This window comes from Macrosteles quadrilineatus, unplaced genomic scaffold (genome assembly GCF_028750875.1).
Source record: "Macrosteles quadrilineatus isolate MER2022 unplaced genomic scaffold, UCM_ALF_1.0 Scaffold_5__1_contigs__length_97177068, whole genome shotgun sequence".
NCBI classification, from domain to species: domain Eukaryota; kingdom Metazoa; phylum Arthropoda; class Insecta; order Hemiptera; family Cicadellidae; genus Macrosteles; species Macrosteles quadrilineatus.
In genome coordinates, this window is record NW_026542598.1 from 14926872 (window position 1) to 14949358 (window position 22487).

At 33.0% G+C, this 22487-nt stretch overlaps 1 protein-coding gene and 1 non-coding gene across 2 annotated transcripts; both read right to left on the minus strand.

The window, feature by feature from the left end:
• Nucleotides 1-3472: 3472 nt before the first annotated feature.
• Trnaw-cca (transfer RNA tryptophan (anticodon CCA)) lies at nucleotides 3473-3544 on the minus strand. Its single transcript has one exon. It is a non-coding gene; the product is annotated as a tRNA-Trp (tRNA).
• Nucleotides 3545-9430: 5886 nt separating this feature from the next.
• LOC128993888 (uncharacterized histidine-rich protein DDB_G0274557-like) lies at nucleotides 9431-19996 on the minus strand. Its single transcript, XM_054417957.1, has 4 exons — nucleotides 19938-19996; nucleotides 19112-19179; nucleotides 15158-15335; nucleotides 9431-9653 (listed from the first exon to the last, which is right to left on the minus strand). Exons 1-3 carry the CDS (start codon nucleotides 19956-19958, stop codon nucleotides 15164-15166), a joined length of 261 nt encoding a protein of 86 aa, XP_054273932.1. The 5' UTR covers nucleotides 19959-19996; the 3' UTR covers nucleotides 9431-9653; nucleotides 15158-15163.
• Nucleotides 19997-22487: the final 2491 nt, after the last annotated feature.

The window sequence follows — 22487 nt, forward strand, 5'->3', positions numbered from 1 at the left end:
ATAGATAAAACATACTCCCTTAGTAGATTTCTCATCCTTATGGAACAGCTGAAGACAATTTTATTGTTAGTTCTGTACGGTTTATGTAGAGGTCGTCTTTTGTTTACAATTTTTTCCCGTTATTACAGCCATTTAAAACATCGTTTAACCAAATAATACGATCTAATCATAAACAATAACTTTTCCCCTAGTTATATAACCAAACAGCAAAGCACAAATCAAGAAAATAACCCTAAAATAATAGAAACAAAGTTTCGTCGACACTAGCGCCTTTGTGTCACGTACATGAACTAGACACGAAAAACGTGCTTCAAAATTTACAATGGGATGAGAAGTATACTTGTGTTAGTTAGTCTATGCCGTCTATGGTATCACTTAGCAAGAGTTGGCGGTATCACCTAATTACAGAGGTTATATAAGATGGCGGGAACCTACGTATGCAATACGTAAAGTGAGGCTTGGCGGGAAGATGAGGTTACGTTGTTTGGCGCGATAATAAAAGTGAGGTTATGTTACTTGGCGGTAAGGTGTTTTTTTTCATTTAGCGGGAAGGTAAGGTTTTTTTGTTTGACGTGAAAATAAAAGTTAGGTTATGTCACTTGGTGTGTAGATAAGGGTTTTTTTCGTTTGGCGGGAATTGGCTAGAAGGTAAGGTTTTTTTTCGTTTGGCGCGAAAATAAAAGTTAGTTATGTCACTAGGCGGGAAGGTGAAGTTTTTTTTTTCGTTTAGCGCGAAAGTGAGGCGGGAAGGTGATTTTTTCGTTTGGCGCGAAAATAAAAGTGAGGTTATGTAACTTGGCGGGAAAATAAAAGTTAGGTTAGACCACGTGGGTAAAAGTGTGGTTAGACCACGTGGGTAAAAGTATGGTTAGACCACGTGGGTAAAAGTGTGGTTAGACCACGTGGGACACCAGGGGGCATAGTTTAAGGGGAGGAGTGGGGATGAAATGCTGCTCTCTGATTGGTGCCCGCAAGAGCTGGGTATCCTACTCCCTGTATAAATGTTGAATAGATATTGTATACATTAGTTAAAAGACATAAACATTAGAAATTAGATTATAGCTTATACTACACATATTAAACAGTACAAATATAATACAGTGTCAGTATACAGTTATTAAATAAAAATTTACGCAGGTATAAAAATAGCAGTTTATTTACGTTAGATAGATATAAATCTATTCCCCATAAGAGCCCATGTTGGGCCCAAGGTATCGGCCCTAACTACTTCTATTATTGAATGGTAATAGATATATAGACAGCTTTAACCATAGGGGTGAAAACAAATATATATGTTTAAAATATCGCAAAATATTTTGGTCGTGTCTAGGCATATACCTATGCAGCACAAATTTCAACTACATTACTATAGTGACTTACTTTTTAAAAGTAAAAAATCGTTATCTGTTTTAAAACTATAATATATGAATATAGTTCTTTACGATAGTTTAATTTTTTTGTACTATAGCACATAGACCATTGACATAACTTACTCTTTGTTAAGAGCATTCTACTTTAATTTACAAATATTTAGTTTGTTTAAAAGATTCTCTCTGTTAAAAATTACATAAAATACAAATGACAAGTACTCCACAATAGTATATTTCGTACCTAGGGCCGAAAATGAGGTTTTTCCGGCACGAGATGTCGATAACTTAAAACGATCAAGAGCTGTAAAACCATTTCGGACCGTGGTACGAAGTGCGAACGCTATTTTCATCACACTATACCCTATTACCACTATTCACCACAATAATAATGCACACTGATAGTCAACACAACTACACTTTAAGGTTGTGTAAAGAAATAATTTGAGGAATAAAAATAAATAAATAAATAAATAGTTGCTAGGCAGCGGTGACGATAAAACATTTCTATTGCAATGCTATGGATACTGATTGTGTATTTAATATGCATTCATGTTTTATGAAAGTAAGCGGGCAGCTGATTTTGCGGCCATAGGGATGTAAAACCTGCTCGGTCAAAAATGACGACGATAGCTGGCATGGCCAGCAAAACGTAACTTTCAGCCACCAATTAACAGCTAAAAACATCATAGTGTGGTGATTGGTGAAAACTTAGACTTACAAATCTTGATGTATTTAATAATACATCCTTAGTACGCTTAGTTGTAAAGGATATTTTATTTTACAATAATTGCAACGTGACCCCTATTTCACAAAAAATGACCATTTTTAGTATTTCCACTACATGCTCAAGCTATTTCTACTTGCCTAAATCTGCTCCAGCATATATTTTTTGCATGATCCGTACTATCCTTTCTTTCCACTAACAACATCTGCCCCCTCTACCTTTATCATAAAAGGCCAGGGAGAATAAACGGAGAATATATGTTGTTAAATAATGTATGTAAAGTAATTTCCACGATCACTGATGGTTTGACAACCGTTGTAACCTCATAGTCAGCCTTCCACTCGAAGATACCTTCCCGCTCTACACGCATGCCACCGTGTTTGCATCTGGTCTGCCCACAACAATATCGTTCTCTGTAAAAGAACGTTCTTGATTTTGTTTTGCAATTGCAAACAGTTCTTCTTCTTCTCAACTGTAATACCCACTGAGCTATAATTCTAACTGGAGGTAGCACTGAATGTCAAAGATGCGTGTCGCCAGCCGCCATGTTTGCGTGAGTCTGGTGTCATAAGAAGCCATATTATTGCTATAACTATTATTATACTTGGCTTAAAATACCTACTTTGTATGGTCGCCATTTCAAAGAAAATTATTAAAGTATTAAAAGTATTCAAGTATGACAAAAATACTCACTGCTATACCAACCTAGTTATAAGAAGCCATGTCATTGCTATGATAAGAAAACTTACTGCTATACCAACCTAACAAAATCAGCGACACGCTTTTGACAGACTTCTGCCATGGCAGTGCTACCTCCAGTTATAATTTTAGCTCAGTGGTAATACCACACTGTGGTGGTTCCAATTTTAATTTTCTTTCATTAAAGATATTATGTTACAATAACGTGTCTGATAATGATAAAAAGATCTAATAGTTATTCATACAGTACACCACAGAGAATATTATATTACTTCTCTGTGAGTACAGCAATGTTCTTATTTATATGACAAAAACCCGTACACAAATCACTGATTTGGTATGTTATAGTCATTACGAAAATTAAATTACATTTAGCCTACCTAACCATTCTTTGTGTACTGGTATACCATTTGATACTTATGCACAATTTAACGACACCATTGCCAACGTTATCATATTAAATTATTATCAGCTTTACTTCCCCCATACGTTACTTTCACCCATATTCCTTAATAGGTTTCACAAAAGCTACACTATGAACTAATACTTTATTCGAACAATTGCATTTAAATACTTATATCTCTGAATATATTAAATTATTAAAAATAGAGACGGGATTATGAATATCCTAAATACTCAGCATTTTAAAACAAATCGTAAGGAAAAATAAAATTATTCTTGACCCCGACGTGATTTGAACACGCAACCTTCTGATCTGGAGTCAGACGCGCTACCGTTGCGCCACGAGGTCTTGTTGAGGCGGGCGAGTTTAAACATATGCCGACGCTGTATACCTAACTTGAAGTACAGCTGATAAAATAAAAAATTAAAAATAAACGAGTTGTTAGCCCGTCCTACGTACGGGAATTCAGTAGTCAGTTAAAACCGTGTACAATTCAGATCAGCTAGTTTACACATATAAAGACATAGTTTCTTGCAGTTTTAATGTGAAAAATCATCTTGCAAACAAATGTTGTGTGACCAAATATGTTTTTATTCCATCATAGGCCTATACTATATGGATTTTAAATCCGATAATTTTACAATAAAACAGCAATTCTGCAATTTTTAAGATGTGAAAAGCGTTAAAGTGAGATTTGCAGCCGATTCGCACAGACGCACACTGATTATAAGTAGCCTACAGTAGAGATAGTAATAGTCAATTGAGAAGTGTATAGACCTAGTCAACGATACCACCTTCCATAGTATACCTGCCTCTTCCATAATTATTATACCTAACTTGAAGTACAGCTGATCAAATTAAAAATTAAAAATAAATAAATATAGGGTTTGCTTGGGATTCGCAACGTTGTGAGAACATTTACCTTCTTAATCTTTTAGATTAATCTGCCATTTATAGCAGGTGAACATCCAACGTTGATATTGCATTTTAAATGAACCTATACCATAGTTCCATATAATTCCTTGGCGACAATCTATCAAATTCGATAGCCTATTTAAGTAAAGTAAATGCAAATATAGCATATGCAGAGATAACTACAGTATTTCTGAATCCTTTAGGAACAATTAATTACCTCCAACAGCTACACGTTCAAAAAGTTTGGATGTCAATAAGCTGATGATTTGGAAAATTTGATGATTGCATGAATAGATTTCTATTAATAGATGTACGTACTTACGATACGTACGAACTTAATGTTAAGTTGCAGGTAAGCTAAGTATATAGTTATAGTAGGTATACTGCAATTCCAAATAACGTTCTGTTGCTTTTCACAAATTTATCCATGTGACCCAAACATCTTCGAAACATCATAAAAATCCCCAAAAGGCCAAATAACATGACAGTTTAGAATTGACCCATAACCAACTAAATTAAGATTATAAACTTAACTCGTAAATATTGATTACATTCACGAAATCAATCAAAACTATCAAACTAAGTAATTGAATTCGTCTAAACATCTGGGCAACTGGGAAATGTCTTGGAGCTTCAAGCATGGTTGCATCACAGGCTATTTATATGACCTGGCACTGCGACGAGTACTTATTAGCAATTTGAACACACTAATGGTTGTACAATTCTGCAGAACGAGACGTACGGTCAGATAGGCGTCAGTGCTGGTTGTATATAGCAATGGGACAGTGAGGCAACCCAACAGACAATCTGACAAATGACCCTTAAAGACGTTTGCCCATTGAAGTAGTGACCTCAGAAACAACAAAAAAGTTCTTGTCATACCTTGTGAACATTTCAGAGCGGCCTAAGTCCTTTTCTTATAACTATATTGATATTAAAAAAATAAAATGAAATAACGATACCTCTTGTAAGAAAGCGTCATTAACTAATCACAGCCCAATGATGACTACTAACTGTGTTTAGAAACAAAGTTATCACTCTACAACAAGGCAACTAAACAAACAACAAGGTAAGATGTAACAAATAAGGCAATTCTTATAATGTATGATGTAATACTTACTTACTTAATGATTAATTACTTCCTGTTAAGTTTTTTTTTTTTTTTTTTTTTTTTTTTAAGGTTTAATATTTTTCAAAGCCGTCTAAACTGAAATCAAAACAAAACTCAAAAGTTATGAAACCGTTTGTAATAATAATTTTAGGTATCTGAACATATATAATGAAAAAAATATTGTCTCTTTGGAAATAGGCCAGTTATTAAAATAACTTTGTTTAAATAACGATAAATAAGTTATTACTGGTTCGATTTTCATCACCAGATGTTCAATGGATGCGAAATGTTGTGCTCTACAATTCATTTACGATGTTTTTTTCTGTAGGATGGATGGTCTTTTGACGTTTTAGCGAAAACTAAAAAATAAACCTAAATTTAAAGGTTTGTGTGGTCCCAGGTCAGAAGCTTACCTGGAAAAATGGGACAAACTTCAAATCCTTTTACTTCTATATAAAATAGACATATAAAACAATTTCCGGAAATTATTTCCAGGCACAGCCAGTTTTTCAAACTAATTTTACTGGCCTGAAATACAAACTAAAGTTACTAGAACCAAAGAACGATTTTATTTCAATATTGTTGTTCTATTTGCTTTAATCTGAACCTACCATATCAAATATTGTTTCTGCAGGTCATGCAACGAGTGAAATGTCTATCTCAATTGCTTCAGGGCTTCATTATTTCTTCATTGTTCACGACTCTTGTATATTATTCATAACTGCGTTTATTATTTTATTCACAAGACTGTTATGAATGGACTCTTGATTACTGCTAAAGTAAAGTAATATTAAAATAGCATTGTTTGATTGGACATTTATGCATAGATTACACAGTAGACACGTCTAAACCATTTCTACCATTTAATCTATGGTTTAAGCTCGATGGGTTTAAGTTATTATCTGACCCCACTATTAGAATCCACACATAAAAGTTTAGGTTTCCAAATCTTCGTAATGCATTCAGTATTTCTGAGTTAAGTTTTCCTTCGCACTTATTTACGACTGACCTACTGTCTGCTCAGTAGGTTGCGACACCTGATAGAATTTCCGGATTCCAACAAAAGTGACAAATTATTAACTGGACTTTCACTTTTCGCTTAAAAGCCACTGAACGATTTATGTTAACATTATACATTATATCAAGCTTGTCATATACTTAGTAAAAACTTAAATTTTAAAGCTCGGGAATATTTTGTGTCAAAAATCTCAAATACACTTTGTCAAGTTGATTTGAATTAAATAAAACAAATAATACTATTCAATCGGAAAAAAACATACTCATTTGTTCATTTATGGCATTTGCTTATTGTTCAACTTGAACAGATTGTAAATTAAATAAAGTTAAAAAAAATACGTACACATGAATTTATTTGAATACGATATATTTTTTTAGGGAGAGGAGGGAAAATGCTTTTAAGCACACAGGTAGCCAGCCTGTAAGACTCTTGAAATTATCAGACTACTCACTAAAAAACCCCCTCTACTCTGTTGGACACAGACCTGGAATTGTTTGTCACATTACTTCAAGCAGGTATATATAGTCAATGCTTCAAGTCATGCCAACATGTGACCTAAGCCCACAGGGCTAGCTCCGTTTCTGGCATTGAATAGCATGATAAAACTATTGTCTAAATTTTAATCCACCATTTGTTTGATAAAACTTCGAAAACAATTTGTAATGTTTTAAATACACCAATTGTACAGACTATAGTATTTTATTTGAAAGAACCACCTCAATGTTAATTTTTTGTTTTGGTTCAACTCTGTTCAGTTCACTTTGTTAACATGGTAAACTCTACTTTGCCAGACAGCTGAATGAAATCAATCAAGAGAATATTCTGTAAAATGATGTTAACGTAGTTGCAGTTTTTCATAACAGCCATGATATCGTGTATTACAGGATAGCAATCCTAGTTACAGTATTTTATTGTTAAATTTTTTTTACACAATGTATCAAAAGTCCAGAGTATTCACTCAATAGCATTCTTTTGTATAAATATAATAGAATATTACAAGAAAAAGTCTGAATTAACACAGTGAGTGTGTACTAATGATATTAATTATAGTTTGAAACTAAAAACATAGACGTGTGATTCGAATGCTTTCATCTTGACGAGTCACACTAGACGTGAGAAGTATCTCACAGTAGGACTCTGATACAGCTGTTCTCCGAACATGCGTGTGGCTGTCGTGTTAGCACTTCAACGAATAGCATAATAGTTAACATTCATTACAATGTATAATATAGGGGTTCATTATCTGTGCGCTGTATGTTTTATCTAGGTATAGTTTTATCTATGGCTGTACATAGCAGACGATGAACTGAAATAAACAACTAGAATCATGATGCTGTAGAATGGCAAATGATGAACAAAGCTTACAGACCTCAAAGTTTTTAGACAATTAATTTACTCTTGAACAACGACAAATATTGTGAAGAACAATAGTGATCTTAAATCATCATAACAATTAACAAACCATAATTTTCAAAAACAGTCTTTTGCTATAGTGTTTTGGAGTTGATGGTAATGGGTTGCTATTACAGGATTTAGGGTTAAAACTATTCTTGTGGTCTAAAATATATGATAAACTATCAGTTTAGTGATAGAAACATTAAGATAATATTTCGTTGGATCATCTGTCATAAGATCATGATAATTGTTTATTAATTGAAGGACAAGGGCAAGCATACAAAGTTAGTTATCAATTGGAGGGTTTACAATTTACTATACATTTTCATATAATAAGAACCGTTAGCCTCGTATCCTAAAGTGTAGTGTTAGCAACGATTTACTGGATAAAGTAAATCTTTAAAATATAACCACCGATTCTCAAGTTTGAGGAAGACGAGACGGGAGAGAGGGACTGGAGGGAAACTGGACGTTTTTGTGACTGGATCTTGGTTACCATATTTTTGTAGGATTGCAAATCCAGTATGTATGTTTTACTGTGTCAGTCAAATGAGTATAAACGTTGCTTTCTGATGTTGAGTAAATTCTCGATATCCTATTAGTTTTGAGCTTATAACGATATTCGATTACATAGCACCCAGATTAATGAAGAATCATTACATCATTCATCATCACAATAGTTGCATACTGACCGATTCATACTGCTTCCCCGATTCCGTTCTCTTCCTCATACACAGAATTGCTTCAATTACTTGCATCAGGAAGACCGGAGGCGATATTCTGTCTCACTCGCTCTCTTTGCACTTGGTTGGCTTTGCTTTGACTGACCACATGCTTCAGCTTCAGCTTACATAATACGTTACATATTTACATTTTTTTTATGATTGACAATATTTAGCCACGATATAGTGTTAAGGTCTATTCACTTAATCATGTTTGATTTGTATAGGTATTACTAATTATATGTTTGTGAAAGGAAAACTTATCCAAAAGTTAGTTGTTATGCTATAATTTACTTTAAAAATTAATGGATGAATTAATTGACCATAATCCGAAATCGATATTTATATTCAAAATCAATTAAGTTACATGTAGGTTAAATGAGTAAGGTATCTAATATCAATATGTAAATATAGTGCAGCTTTGAAGTGAAATAGTATGTTCCAATCAGAATTGCTTTTGAAGATTATTTTAACCCAAATTGAATTGAGCAATGAAATCATTTTTGGTTTGTTGATTTATGAGATATAAAGATCCAAGTACAGTACATACAATAACTATTTTAAAAGTGTTTACCAAGTTTTGAACGTGGAAGTCTTAATACAAGCATGTATAACCAACGTAAAAAATAGGAACCCTTTGTGAAAAAGAAGACATCATTTGTCTCAATCTAAATATAGGAATCTAGTATATAAAGGTATAACAAAATCAAAATAGTTATGTGTAACTATATATTTTGATATTCAGCAAATAAGACAAAATACAAACCATTTGTACAAAACAATCGTCAACAATCTATTAATCACATTTTTTAAACTTATAAACATATATACAAAATATACATGGTATAGGTAGATTAATTAGGATTTTGATTTAATTTGTTGAGCTAATTAAAACTATCAATGCGTAAACAGAATATCAATCTATTAACACACACTATAGCTATTTAAAAAGTAATAAAAATTAAAGATTAAAAATCAGCAAAAATTTAGACTTAGAAATACTAATTAAATTGTATTTTTCGCTGGAATGAGTTTTTAACATTATAATTGAATTTTATCTACATAAGGAGAATACTTTTTGTTGTTGAAGCACTAAACCTATGAGTGAAGAATTTCTTTGGAATAATCTTAGTAACAACATTACTTATGATGAGGATGACTATGATGATCAATGGTGTGATTATGTGAATGATGATGTCACACTGATGACTTGATGATGTATGATGATGATGCGTGATGATCACGATGAATCTAGATTACATTATCCTTGCGATGACTTAAATCTGGAGCTAAGGCCTGAAACAGAAGCAGACCTACCTTTATAACAACAGAATAAAAGTGAAACAATATCACAACAGGGTAGAATTTCAAAAAATGTATAATTTTGATAGGTCTACTGTGCGATTCTTAGAATTTTTTTAATCGCATCAAAGTTTACTCGAAAGTTTAAAACGAAAATGCAATTATACAAGTTGGGTCCTTTAGGAAAAAACTTTTAAATATTCCTTAAAACCTAAATCACAAATTAGTTTACGACTCAAAAAAAATATTTTAGGGAACTCCTTTGAAATATTTTGTGTATTTTTTCTTATGTCTATACAATAAAGTATAACCTTATAAATCATGAGACTATAATGTTTGTCTGTCTGTATGTGATTTTAACAAATGTAAACATAAGTTTTTGATCTTTTTAATGATTGACTTAAAAATTAGTTCATGAGTGACAGAGATGGCCTAACTCAAAGTATTTGGTTTCCAATTTGTACCAACACAAAATGACGGTAATTGATAAAGACAACATACCTCATATGCACAACAATAAGAACAAATTTAAACATAATAACCATTATATACGGCAAATAAATTATATAACAATTAAAAATTAAAATATCTTAATTGTTTATGGACCTATAGAACCTATAGATAACTAAGAGCGTCTCCTCAACCTTGAAGAATACAATTGAATCACCTGAACCACCCTGAAGACCATTAGTTTCAATAAAGAAGGCAGGGTTCGGCCTTTCCGCTTTCTGACTTTGGTAATTACTCTAGTGAAAATTTGGTAAGTAACGAACTAGTGGCGAGTGATATAATACAATAAGAAGATTGATCGTTCCAGCTGGTTCACTGTTTAAATGGTCAAGGAGGGATTACACTTCTGTTGAACAACCAACCATCATCGGATAAAGTCTTAACACGGAACGTGTTTGGTTCTTTAATGATTTGTTTACATTTATTTACACTAGAGGTCGTCCAGTTGTCGAAAACTCGACCAAAAACATTTAACATACACGTATTGACTATTGGATACTAAAGGAGACTTTCCATCTGTATGAACTGTCGCCATTTTTTTTTTACACATGTAGTTGTGTGAGCCATTAACCGAAAGCGTGTCATTAATTCTATTTTCTACCTTTTTTTTGTTGCTGACAAAGTTGATGGGTCATATCAGTTGCTATAGCTAATTCAAACAGTTTGACTTGGTAAAAAACATCGTGTATTCGATAGAAATTTAAGTCACTTAGGTCAGCGCAGTCTGTTGGTGGCTCACATGAACTACGACGAATTTAATAATAAAAAATAATAAAAAACTGGTGACAACTTTAACATGGGAATGTAATGTAAGCTTTTCTTCTTCAGGCTTCTCTATTTTCACCCCCCCCCCCTGTAAATAAAACATATGATTGAAATTTCTTCCATTTGTTTTGATTTTCTGTTTATATTTCGTTGTTATTTCGTCACCATCATGGCAACCCATAATGTTATTTTTTTTATTTCAAATCCATTTTTTGTGCTTATATTTGAGCCTGTTTTAATTTTTAAAGGGATTCTGCACTTCTACAGGAAAATATCTTTCCAGCGGTATGCATAGATTTTCCCTGCGATGCACACGAGCTGAGGAAAAAGGTTTTAAAGACACATGCTTGCCTATATTAATATATAGATAGATTGTTATACATATGTTTATATGTGTTACTGACTAAGATCAGCTGTTTTACTACCTAGGACCATTTAAAGCCCAATTATCAGGAATCAATAATTAAATCTAGCGATAACGTTATTGCATTAAACCAATTAAACACATATCACTAATAGCTGAAACAACAAATACCAGTATGTTGTGGTGCACAGTGTTTCCTGAAAACAGAAAAGTCCATCACGGCGAAGAAAGTTTGGACTCACCGGACATTAAGATTAGCCCGCGAATCACTCATGGTGAAAATTGCACGATCATTATGATCAGGGATGTGATGGAAATGTGACCGCTTGGACTTTCATACTCGACTATCATTTCACTCTGCACTGGAATTACTTGTTAATGGGTTATACATAACTGACGTGGCTATAATTACCACAGTATATCAAAACATCGTCATAGTATTCTCACAGAAATGTTCTTTGAAAACACCACCGAAACAGCAAACTTGCAGATGAATTTGTCTGAATGGATTTTGACTCTAATATTTTCTTAAACTAGTCGGACGTGCTCTTTTTTTAAATAACATTAGATTTAACGAGTACCTAGGTTTGCTACATGACATATGTTTTTATACTACTTCCCTTTTATAGGAAGGAAACATTTTTCTTCATCAAATGTTAAAATTATAGAATCAAATTAATAGGTTGGGCAAATTGTATCATAATATATCCTTAAACAAGAAAACTACAAGAGTTTTTTTTCCTCCTTAAGAATAACAGTACATTAGAATTTCAAATTTACAGCGTTTCCTCCATAACCTTTAACAATGTTTCAACATACTATTTTTTTTTTGTTTTTTTTTTTGGTCCTACACGATGGCTACAATAAAAATTGGACCCCGTGACAAGCCCGAAATTGCTGGTTGTACAACTCAATCAAGTTTTTCTAACTCTAGACATTCGTGCTAAATTTAATCAAAATCGGACAAAATTTGCTTGAATTATCTTGTTCGCGGACACAAATAATCATAAACAATAATACCTTTTTTTGTAGGTTATACGATTTTGAACGAATATTGTTTCTGGCTTCTGCGGACATCGAAATGAAAAAATAAATTCGTCCTGGATCTAGGTTAGATATTACCGTGCCTTCTACGGTAATATCTATTTCCCTATAGGATTCGTTGATAACGTTATCTTCAATAATTAGTATTACTGTTCTGCAGCTTTCATTATTATTTAATTGAAATTTCATTATTATCGACGTTAGTTATACATTTATTTATAATTATTTCTTATTTCATCCACAAAATCTGGAGATCATCTGTGTAATTTAGAGTAAACTATTTTCTCACTCCTAAACCCTAAACTAATAAATTAATCTCTAAAACGTTGAAATGTCCCATTTTCGTTGCAGCCGTCGTGTCGAGTGAAAAAAGCCAAACAATTTTGTAGCTTTATTGTGCAAAGGCTACAGAAAACGTCCTAAAACACTAGATTTAAAATCATCATGCTGTATACATTCATTTTGAACGGTATACATGCATATTTCCTAATGTGTAATCCATATAGTAGTCAAGATAAATCAAGAAAAAAAATTAAAAATATAAACGAGGCTCTACTTTAAAATGATACTGCAATAACTATTCGTAAATTACTCAAATTAGTAAATAAAATTTATACGGACAGTTTTTTATATAGACGAATTTCAAACTTTTTCATGTGGTACTTTAGCTGTTCATTTACTCTACTTGGCTCAATAGCTACTTATATAAACAGTCAGATAAAAAACCATTTATTTTCAATCCATACCGCTGATAAACATATACCGTTGTTAAATCCATTCAAGATAATTCACCAATAAAATTCTTCGGCCAGTTCCATGAACTTAGCTCTTCAAGTCGATTATATTTAAAAATTAAAGGACATCTAGTGCTTTAATAACAAACAGTACTTGTCCTTTGCGGAATGTAAGTGGTGTATGGTTGTATGTATGTATTATTATGTATGTATGTATTAAGGGTTTCACTTTATGTACATACATACAGTGCCATGTATACATCTATCTAGATCTTACACCTCTTACACACGAATAGGTATGTGTGACTTGTGTGTAGGTTTTACAAAAATCTATAGCAGGTATGTTTAACGAGCAGTGAACCCTTACATAAAAGACCTTACATCATCTGCAAGGCAAACCTAAACCCTAATGATTAGGCATAATCTGATTCGGTGTATCGTCTATTATTCTTTTTAATTATGTCTCTTCAACACTAAAATTCATCTCTGATGCGAATCTTAAAATAAAAACAATGCCTATATATATGAATGAACCAATTAATCTTTCTCTAATTAAAAGCGACAGTATAATTAACTGAGCCAATTATCATAATACATTATACAAAATAATATTAGCATTTACCATTGTGCAGCCGAGTATCTTCCGTTTCCCCCGAAAACCAGCCATTCTTTGCGAAAAGTTTGCATTTCCGTGTGCAAAGTCGGAGACTCGTACGGACGAGGATCGGATCACGCGAATTCCTTGTCTTCGGACAAAGAAGAGTCATAATTAGGTGAAACTCGTTGCGTGCGGTGTTCCGAACCAGTCGTCAGTGTAATGACACTTCCTTGCTACAGATGGCAATTACCACCACGTGCGTGGTCCTGTCACCGCCCCCTCACAACAACTCACTCCGCTCGCTATGGTCAGTGGTCAGTGGTCGAGGCGTTAAACAGATTGACACCTAGGTCACGGACAAAACAGCTGTTGTACAATATTGGGTTCTGCCGTGGACAGAGTCGTCCCTACAAAGCAAACGGTAACATTTTTGTTGTGTTACGTGATGTAGATTACCGCACTCTACAGCACTGAAGACAAAATAATTTCTGTACATAAACAATATAGGAAATAAGGATACACCTCTCAATTGGGAATCCGTCGTAAAAACTTATCTTTGTATCTAAGACTCCCGACTACTAAAGCCTCGACGACGTCAAAGTTTCAATATACTGAAAGTGCATATTTTATTTTACCAATATCAGTTCCATAATTGTTTTTTTCCTTTGGTAGGTCGCGGTCAACTCGTAGCGTCCGGTTGTAGAGTACCAAATCTCAAAGTATCAAAGAGAAAATAATTCCAAACCCCCGAAAGATTGAATCAATATTGTTATAAAGGTGGTGTGAATATTTCTCTCGCTTGGAGAGTCGTGGTATAAATCCCTCTCAAGAGATCGGATTGACTATCCGACAGACTGAACAACAGTGAACAGACTGCTACAGCACATCACTCACCAGACATTCAAACGCCACTAGTTAAATTAATACCAAAAGTTAAACAAGTAAAGAGCCAAGTTCTCACATGACAAAGTCACATCGTTATGTATGGCTTTTTCATAAATATCCCTCCATATGGTGGTGATACGCAAGGCCCCACTAGGAAAACGCCCCAAGAATGAGCAAATGTTTTCTTCAATTAAAATTAAAAATAGCCTTAAAAATATTACTTTGGTAAGTTTGTTACTGATTCCAATATTATGGAGAAACCTTTTAGGGGAAGTCTTTAATGAAACAACTGTGAACCATAATTTAAGATAGGCGTGAGTTTAAAACGATTCTGAAATACAATAAACGATTTCCAGTAGTATATATTCACTTCAACTATGTAAAAATGGGGAACTTCAACAGCCTACAAGACTGAACTAACTAATGAATGCACGGATTTAGACGTGATAGTTAACTACCCTTTGAAAGTTAATTTCTCATCGGTTGATCAGTTATATTGTAAATCTAAGGGAAACAGAAAAGTGATCGTACATCTTGAAAGGGTCTTTAATCTGTGATCAGATTGTTAAGTTTTCATTCTACGGTGGTGGTTACTTACCGCAGGTTAGTAATGATCGTCGTGGTAGTCCTCGTGGTAGTCGTGGTGAACCTCCTCGTGGTGGTGGTGATGATGGTGGTGGTGGTGATCGTAATGCTCGTAGTGGTGGAAGATCGGAATCTTCTTTATATGGTGATGATGAATTGTGTGGATCTTGTAAGGCACGTGGATTATGAATCTGGAAGACAAAAAAGTAATGAGATTCACAAACTGTAATGTTCATGCACAATCCTTTATTGGTTATATTAAATAGTCGTATTTCTTGACAAATTTGATCAGAATGTCCATGCTTGATCGCCAAAACAACATTTTAAATTTTCTAATAAAACCTATTGATAAGTTACCACACATTTCCAATTTCTTTTAATTCAATTTTTTATGTTGGTTAACAGGAAAGTAAAGGTTTAACTGATTGTGGAATGGTTGGGTAAGTTTCAGAGGCTGCGTTTTATAAGATAATTGAATCGTCATCCTGATTGCAAAATGAATCAACAGTTTACTGCAATTATTTAAATAAATTATAAAGCGTTCTCAAACAATCAAGTTCAGTTTTGACTATTTTAAGCTGAAAAGAATCATTGTAGAAAGATATTTATGTTCAGAAAGTTTCATAAATTAAAGATTGTTACCAAATAAATATGTTGGGGCATCGGGCTATCCGGCTATGGAGCAATCATTTATATTGCAAGCGATTAATGAGCGTAATCATTTAGGAAATCATTTTGGAAAAGTGACTCTTTTTGACCCGAGGTCAAGTTTTACGATCGAGGTGAAGCCGAGGTCGGATAATAAGTGAGGGTTAAAAAGATACTTTTTGCCCGTCTTGTGAACTATATTTTTCGTCATATTGCATAATTAATTAACAAACTAAGCTAGAAAACGAAATAATTTGTGTGTAAAGATAACCTCTAAAAACGACTTCCACCTTGTTTTCAATTCTGCTAATGCAAATAAGCAGCTGTTTAGTGAGTGATTCAATAATTTCGTCTATTACGATTGTGTTACAGTATATTATACCATCGATAACGAGCGATCGACCATATTAGGCTAACACTTTACCTAATAATCAGTCGATGAATAATTTCGAACGATAAAATTAACACATTCGAAATTTACAACTATTTACAACAGCTGATTTTTACTCCCTAGAGACCGAAAAATGATTTTTTACTCCTTAGATAGTAAAAATGCTACTTTAAACCCGCAACGCATGCATTGAAAACGGCTGTTTATGCTGCATTATGACAAAAAAGGTTTTTCAAAATATATTACCAAAATATTCAAAAATATTATTATTAAAATATGTTACAGTTGAGTATGTACTGATTATGAAATGTTTGTTTAGTCTTGGCAAAGGTCAGTCCAACAACATACTGTACTTTGCAGTTCAATCAACCATTTCTTGTAGATCGGAGCTAGAATGTTAACAAGAATTAACTAGAATGTTGAAAGAGAAAATATGACATTATCTGAGACAGTTCCTACATCGCTCCATTATCTACTCGGGTAATAGTTTCCCTTTGGTAATCGTTACTTAACGATTAGCGACGTTCCTCAGATCACAGCTGTTAAATGCGTCTTCTAAAAGTAATAAAGTACTTGCATGCTCACGAAACGATTTCGCACATTATTAAACGTTTCACGAGTTCGTTAACATATTTTCAATTATTTATTAATGTATAACTATAACAGCCTCTATTATTGCCTATAAAAATGCAAGCGTGTTGTTTTTAACTACTTGTATTTTTTTGCTGTCAACACTGAGTAGTTTTTTTTTAAGTATGTGTGAAATAAAAGGTCTCACTATGTTAAAAAGTACTAAATATACGATAAAAATTTAATACTGTACGTACTTATAGTTTCGATTGCTATCTACAAGTATTATTGAATACAGTGCTATGCTACATACACTGAAGGTGTTTTCACTTATAGGTGAAAGGATTTTTTTATTCATGATGTACCGAGATACCGTATCCTACTTCCATTTCCAATAGTAAAAAGTTGCACTACATGGCAGAATATATGATCCCCTAGAAATAGAGACAATGACACTAGAAGGTGTGGATTTCCATATCACCTATTTCTCAAATCTAGGGAGAGAAAACTCAGATTATTAAAACTAATATTTTTAGGGGTTATTAATTTAAAAACTATTTTCAACTTACTACATCAATTTGAATGATTTTTTCACCAAAACTCATTTCTCTTATTATACTACTCATATAATTAGGCCTAACCATAATACATTTAGGATGATTTTTATGACATAAATCTTATTGAAAGATACGGAAATTTTTAAAAATGCAGGCCATTTTAATTTGGATTTATTTAGGTTATTCTAAATAGTTTTTTTTTTCTTAAAAACTCGGAGTGATGAATTCATAATAGAATTGTTCTTAGGTTAAAACATTGCTGAGTTTTTACACTAACGAACTTAAAACGTTTATGTAGCTAATGAGTTTTATATAGTGTACAACGCACAGAGTGATTATTACACACCTTAAGATAAATTCAGTACACTGCAGTACCTACACATTTTATTATGAATATACTGGTAAATTAGTCATATACGCTTTAATAGTTATCGTTGGAAGGCGTATTTTCATATATATATACTAAATTGGTAATGTATTTTGTAAAGCTATATCCGGGCTTTCCAAATAGGAACAAGCTGAATTGTAAAAAGTTATGTAAAGTCTATTAATAAGTTAATGTAATAAACAATGAAGTTATATTCATTTTTAAAGCTGCAAAAATAAGAAACATAAATTATCTGTGTTCGTGGTCATTTTTATTTATTTTGTTGACTCGATTAGTCATGATGGTGTAAAGGGAAATCAAAAGTTAAAATGTAACGGTCTATACAAGTTTTACTGTTTACCTTAGATAGATGATTATTTATTTCGGTATCATTTCGAGCTACAGCGAATAAGAGTTTAAATAAATACAAGTTTTGCTATTATCATAGACGAAGCAACACAACTAAGGGAGTATGTTTTGTCTATGCTATTATTATTGATTCAGCTATAAGAGTTGTACTTGCACGACGCTAACGAAATCGGGTACACTTGGAAATAAATGCTAACATACGAACCGATTATCAAAACAACGTCTTAATAAAATAAGCCCATGATTAAAAGTTCAGGTGCCACACCACCACTGCAATTGAACATAAGTTTTCTTAACTAATTGTAACTATTGGAATTAATATGGTAGCTAAGAAAACACATTTTCTTTGAATTTAAATATTTCATGATTCCAACAGTGTATAACCTTATTTATATAACCTTTTAGGAACGCATAATTATCAGGTCTTTTTTTCAAAAATGTTCATGTAAATAACGGTAAATTGGCATAATTGAACATAATGTTTGTGAATTAGATAGTGTATAAATGCACTTTGATTATCTTAAGAAATGTTTGAGTTAGTTTTGATTTAAAATAGTTACACATTGTAGAACATATCAATTTTTTGCAAAACCACACAATTATCCCTTCTTCGGCTTGTTAATATATTTTGTACGTCTTTAAAGACACGTTTTAAGGGTTTTACTAAGTTTGTTATGTTTCATTAAACGTTTGTAAAACATATTTATAAATAATGTAAAGAGATTTGAAAAGGTTTATATACATACTTTTATAACTAACTATTCATGTTACATTTTTTTGTAAGCTTCAAACTTCTTGTAATTTCAAGCTTTTAAAAAAGGTTTAAGGTCCAATCGTGAAGAATCCTTATCAAGTCCTCAAACACAAGAGTTAGATGGATTATATGTTTTTCATCACTTCAAGCTCGTTCACCAATAAGAAAGTACTTATTATTTCAAAACAATTCCACGCATTCTTTGATCAAATCTAGTAATTAACTAATGTGCTTTGAGGTGTAAGACCTTTGGATTTATAAAAATAAGCAACGATAGATTATGTGTCAAAATGAAATCTGTTGATACTCACTTTTTATGATGGTGTCCGTCAGGAGCAGGAGCAGAAAATATTAATCCAACCATCGCTATCAGCAAAATCTGGAAATATTTTAATCGCAAGAGAATCTCAAAAACTTTTTAATGCAACTACAATCTAGTCATTGGAACCTGTAAGCATAGAAAAGGTCTTGCCCTTGCTTTAAGTATCTGGATTATATCAAATGAACTATGATGGCGTGATGTAAACATGTAGGTCCATTTCGTTGTATGAATCATATGAAAAGAAAATTTAAGCTTAGGCCTACACACTGAAGGCTGTCAGAACAAATCCATCTATTGATGTTGACGTTTTGCATTTTCGAAACATTATGGACTGTATGCCGATGAAATTAATTAAATATTGATATACAATAAACCCAAAAGGTGAAAGTGTTATAGTAGCTAGCTATATTGTTAGTAAACAAATTGTTCAATAAATACAGTACATTGTTCCACAAATATATTACTTATGATACATAAATCCGGTAAAACTAGGGACTAATAATGTTCAATTAAACATTAAGACAAAATCTGCCAAAAAGATAATCTAAAAAGATATCAAAACTATTTTTTTTCAAAGATGTTTAAGCTTATCTCTATAAAATACTTGTTTACTTTACAATATTGACGAATAATATTAATTTACACAAAAGCAGCCATGTAATAAAAAGTTTAAGTAAACTTATATTGTTTGTTAAATTTGTTATATGAAATAAATAAAACCAAATAATTTTCGGTATCGTTACAGTATTTTGATGTGAGAATGTAACTAAGAAATGTTTTTTAGTTATTTATTTATCGAGTGAAATGCTACTCACGCCGAGTTTGGCCAAGTCCATGGCGAGGCAAGGACCGAAGCAGATACTATGTGAATCGACCGTAACCTTCACCGCGTCGCTTATATAGACTGGGAAGGAGGTACTATGGTGCTGGGGGAGGGGGCACTTTCATGCATATGGTGCACTACTGGCTTATGTCACAAGTATGATTACAGATCACAATGCATGGCGTGCATGTTGGTGAGTTTTTGATAACTGTCGCCGCAGACAAGGAAACTGAAGGATTTCCAAAGGTGTTCGCTAAAGAAGTGGATTTTTGTCACCAGCTCCGCAAAACTTCAAATATGAGTTGTTTTGTTTAATTTTAAAACGTACTTGTGACAGAGTTACTTGAATAGCCCTCGTAAGCCTGCGACATGAAATGAAAAATTCTGATGAGGGAAAACTATTTCCATAAATTATATTCATTATATACTTGACTCGTGAAAATGCGAATGGCTTTTGACCTCATACATAGTTAATCAACAAATGTTTCACGTTTTATGAACATTCACAATTACCAATAAACTTTAAATAATGATTTGTTTGAAGCTCAATTTTGGAGATGAGTTTGTGACTTTCTTTTTTAGATTTAATGTTGTTCAATGGATTATTACGGACATTTCAGAGGAATATTACAGGCTTATTACAGACATTACGGAGATTTCATATCCTAAAAACTTGCTTTCATCATACTGCAGCAAAACAGCCGTTTTTATACACGCATTACGGGTCCAAAGTAGCTCTTTTTCCCTAGGGAGTAAACAGTATTTTTCGTCATACTGCAGCAAAAACAGCCGTTTTCAAAGGCATGCGTTGCGGGTCTAAGTCTAAAGTATAATTTTTACTCTCTAGGGAGTAAAAATCATTTTTAGTCTCTAGGGAGTAAAAATCAGTTGTTGTAAACAGTTGTAAATTTCGATTGTGGCAATCGAATTGATCGAAATGATTTATTGATTGATTTATTATTTAAGGTTTTAGCGTATTGTAGTCGATTGCTCGACATATCGATGGTATAATGTACTGTAACACAATCGTAATAGACAAATTGAATGAATCACTTACTAAACAGCTGCTTATTTGCATTGGCAGAATTTGGGTTATCTTTACATAAAAATTATTTCGTTTTCTGTTTTGTTTGTTAATTAATGATGCGATAGTACGAACACACGGGCAAAAAGTGACTCTTTAGGCCCTAGTGATGAAATATACGATGTAGTCCCTATGGAGTTAGCTGTTGCAAACTTCGATTGTAAGCAATCTTATGTAGGAAAAGTATGTATCGATTGATTAAATAGGTTTTAGCTTTTAATATCAATACAACTTTATTATCAATGGTTTTAGTTTATTGTTGCATTCTTGTCAATATTTCGACATGTCGATAGTACATTAACACTGTCGTAATAGACGAAATTATTGCAAACTTACCATAATGGTACAATATGACGAAAAATATAGTTTATCACATGGACAAAAGTTTCTTTTTAATCCTTGCTCATTCTCCGACCTCGTCTTCACCTCGGTCATCAAACCTCAGCTCGGGTCAAATAGAGTCATTTTACGCACTTGTGATGGAAAATCTCCGCAAACAAAATTAAATAGTTTTTTTTTTACAATCGCTGTATTGTTGCGGAAGTTTATTTGCATTCAAGTCACTGCCGGCAATATTCACTTTGTTTACTCAGGTGCTATTTAGAGTTATAAACAACAACATTGACAACTGACCTTATTTTTGCTACCATTGATTTCGAAACATTAGAGAAATACAGTATTGCCAATTTTGGTTTAGTATTAAGACATATTATTAGGCTTCGAAAAATATACTTCAGTAATCATTGAACTTAATGAATGTTTCGATCCGAAACTGCAGTAATACTAAATGCCAATGGTGCTGGAACACACAACATTGACTTTTAAAATTCTCACTTCTCTTTAGTATCGAAATACTAATTTAATATTCCATTATACTTTTTTTATGTAATAAGAGTAAGTCGTTTCAATCCATTTAGTTTTTCAGCACCAAGACTCAATATTATACTACCAAAACAATCTCTGCAAAACATATAGGCCTATTACATAGATTTTAAACTTATTATACATTATTTTATAACAGTGGCAATATATAGCTTTGACAAGAGACCTGCGATGGCCTGTGTCATGGTAGCCATTCATTGACTGAAGCCTGCAGAATGGTGTTGTGTTGAAGCTGAATCATCAGTTACTTAACGGTTTGCGGCGTCGTACCCCTCACCTTGGCCTGGTCGTGGACCTCCAAGGTTACTCTTACTTTCCTCCTCCGATGCCATCGCCGCCCCCGGTCGGGACTCCGCCCCCTTGGATGTCCGTCATCTGTTTGAAAACTGTTATTCTGTTTTGGTATGCACCTGTTGGACTGAGTTTCCATATATTTCAGTAATACAATTTTTGGTATTGTTATATTTTTTGTATGGGTACTGAATAAATGTAACAGTGAAATGTTGCTTAGTGGGAGGGAATTAGAATCTTATAGCTATACCTGGTTAGATAAAAGTACCCTTATATGTGAAAAGG